Source organism: Priapulus caudatus, unplaced genomic scaffold (assembly GCF_000485595.1).
Source record: "Priapulus caudatus unplaced genomic scaffold, Priapulus_caudatus-5.0.1 Scaffold908, whole genome shotgun sequence".
Classification (NCBI taxonomy): Eukaryota; Metazoa; Priapulida; class Priapulimorpha; order Priapulimorphida; family Priapulidae; genus Priapulus; species Priapulus caudatus.
In genome coordinates, this window is record NW_014577969.1 from 3,268 (window position 1) to 6,587 (window position 3,320).

General features: G+C 46.1%; 1 protein-coding gene across 1 annotated transcript in view; it reads right to left on the reverse strand.

The window, feature by feature from the left end:
- Positions 1 to 3,320, reverse strand: part of LOC106814343 (dynein heavy chain 1, axonemal-like) — an 87,915-nt gene that overhangs the window by 1,357 nt on the left and 83,238 nt on the right. The window contains exons 36-40 of the mRNA XM_014818644.1: positions 2,244 to 2,414; positions 1,622 to 1,752; positions 1,211 to 1,355; positions 537 to 743; positions 119 to 353 (exon numbers count right to left, since the gene is read on the reverse strand). Coding sequence (XP_014674130.1) covers positions 119 to 353; positions 537 to 743; positions 1,211 to 1,355; positions 1,622 to 1,752; positions 2,244 to 2,414 — 889 coding nt within the window. The remainder of the gene's footprint in view (positions 1 to 118; positions 354 to 536; positions 744 to 1,210; positions 1,356 to 1,621; positions 1,753 to 2,243; positions 2,415 to 3,320) is intronic.

Sequence of the window (3,320 nt, forward strand, 5' to 3'; positions counted from 1 at the left end):
GAGAGAGAGAAAGAGAGAGAGAGAGAGAGAGAGAGAGAGCGGGAGAGCGAGAGAGAGAGAGAGAGAGAGAGAGAGAGCGGGAGAGAGAGAGAGAGAGAGAGGGCCACAACGTACTCACCGGCTCTCTGCAGCGTCTTGTAGAGCGGACACAGATAGAAGCCGGTCGACGGCTGCGTGCGATTCACCTCCGGGTAGAACCACAGCAGGGGCATGTCCGTGTACAGCTCCTTGGGCCGCGCCTCTGCGAGCATGCCGCGATCCGAGTCCCACTTGGCGCCCTCTATGAAGAGGCCGTGCACGTAGCATCCGTTGACTGGCGCCGACTCGATGAGATGCAGAGGCTGCTGCAGCACCTGTGAGACGTGGTTATAGAGTTGTGGTGGTCACGTGGATTGTCTATAATGTTAGGCAGGCTTCAGCGTGGAGGATGAGAGGTGCGATGATGTTTATTGCAATGCACGCATGGACGCACACACACACACACACACACACAGGCATGCACGCGCACGCACGCACGCACACATAGAGCGTCTTACCTCGAAACCAAACGATATTGTGTCAATCGCGACCATATTCCTGCGGGCAAAGTTCTGCAACGTGCCCGTCAGGAAAGCCTGTGGGAAGAAGAATCCGGAAATCCAGAAGATGTTCGGAGTGCCGTTGTCAATCCAGTCCTGCATGAAGTGCATGCGGGCAACGAGGTCTGTCACCCAAGATGCAAGCGGCTTCAACGATGGATAAGCCTGCAATATATAAGCAGGGTGTCGGAGGAGGGACGCCATGAAAACTGGACATAAAACTGTAGTGTAGGGAAATGATGTTAATTCATCAGTGAATGTTACTTAGCTTACTTTGGGATACCATGCACGGGTCATTCAATATAATGTGTAGATATGCAGCAATATGATTCATTCGTTTTGCATGTTTAATTTCACATTCTTAATATTTTCTCGTTTCAGACAACAGCCATTTGAATTACCTCCACATTCGTTACATAGAGTACATTAATCACTTCTGAACTATAAAAATATAAATACGGAAATATGGTTCACTGTTAGATGTTTAACCTCAATACCACAGTTGTATTTTGCATATTGATCCCTCTGGTATTGATTCTCCTAATTGATTCAATTCCTTATTGATTGTCATTGGACAGTTAATTTGCACCTTAGCGATGGTAATACAGAAACAACGTGGTGTTTGTGTCTACCTTAGCCGCCCACATAGCTGGCACTGAGTTAATGAAGAGACTGTTTGCCATCTCTTCTAGTGCCTGCGACATTACCACCAGCCCCTTTAGAGCTTTCAGTAGATCCTGCAGGCTCTGGTGTATGACTCGCAGCAGCTGATTAAACCTGTATGCCAGATTTAGAGATCCTGATCTCAGCGATGGTATTGTAAATCAATATATAATTCATCAAGATATCAAAATATAATTTAGATCATATCCGTAACGTGGCGCCATCTACAACACTTAAAAAAAATCACGAAAACATCAATAAAAGAGGAATATGAGCTAGGCGGAAGATAACTACTAAAGATAGATGCATCGATTTGCTTGGACAAGCATTTCTATGCTATTATGTATTATATGGAAATCACTGCGTGCACGTTGTGTTACCTGCCAACCTCCTGTATAAGGACTGTGTTCATCGATTCAGTGTACATTACAGGATGTTTCTCCATTACCATAGCCTCATCGACGGGCGGTGGAACGCGCTCCAGTATGCTTTTTGCTGTCTCCTCCATCACCTTATTATTAAACAAGTACATGACAAATAAAGCAACCACCAAATGCACAGAATTCTTACTGCGTGCCTAGCTGCTAAACGACACCAGTTTTTACTACTACAAACATACATATTTTCTAGACTGCAACTTTTTACTATAAAGATACTTTCTATACTGCCTCTTCTACAATTACCATACTATTTAAAGCTTATTTTTTACTAAACAAATTTTTTCCCCTTATTTATTTCTTTTTAATTCTTTTCCCTCTTTTCTATAACAATCGAGCATATAGAATTACGCTACAAACATATTTCCAATACTCCTACCTCCTACAACAATAATACCCACCTCCTCTTTATACCGCTACGTCTATTACAACCACACCTACCCTATCTTCACTCCGAACTAGTCTCTTCTACTATAAATTACATGCATACCATTTTCCTAGACGGCCATCTACTACTACAAAAAAACCTCCCCGTCTTCGCAATTCTCTTGTACCACAAACATACCTCCTCTCTAGATTGCCCCCCTCCTGAGGAAGACTTTGGTTGTAGCAACAGCAGCCCGTTTAGGAGAGCAAAAGTCTCATTCTGCGCAAAGGTGATGTTGGCATTCTCATGTAGACCAAATATCTCCGGTGTATCATTGATAGGAAGTCCCCGAATGTAAGCCGTATATGCCTAGAGAAGGAGCAAACCAAACAAGCATAATAGCCATCTGTCAGAAAACAGCATAGACCTGTCATGCTCATCGGCACACGCAACGATGCACACAATCGTACGCACACACACGGATGTTCATGCATACACACTCGCACGCAATACGAAGACACACGCGAACGCTGGAACACTCGCACCCACGCAGGAACGCACACACTCACTCATACACGCAGGCAACACAAACACAGACGCACGCACACGGGCTCAGACATGCGCGCGCGCACACACACACACACACATGCACACACACACACACGAACGCGCGCATACACACACATATGGCATGTATTTTGTTTCATAATTCGATTTTTTGTTTTATGGTTGATTTTTATCACATATAACATTCACGGATCGAATTATTCGATTCACGGATCGAATTATTCGATACGGATTGAATGATTCGATTCACGGATCGAATAATGCGATTCAGAGTCACGAGAGTTTCACAGTTTCAGAGGGACGAGGTATATGAGGAGGGGAGAAGGGGTGGAGGTAGAAGAGGTAGAGGACGAGGGAAAAGGTAGAGGAGGAGGAGGAGGGGGAGAAGGGGAGGAGGTAGAATAGGGGGCAGGAAGGAGATAGAAAAGAGGTACAGGAAGGAGGTCGAGGAGGAGGGTAGAAGGTGGTCGAGGAGGAGGGGGAGGAGGTAGAGGAGGGAGGAGGTAGAGTGGGAGAATGTGGTGAAGGGAAGGGGGAGTTGGGAGATAGGGGAGAGGAGGTAGTGGAGGGAGAGAAGGTAGAAGAGGGAGGAGGTCGAGGATGGTGGGAGAAGGTGGAGGAGGTAGAGGAGAGGGAGAAGGTAGAGGATGGTGAGAGAAGACGGAGAAGGTAGAGGAGGGGTGAAAGTGGTGGAGAAGGAGGGGGAGA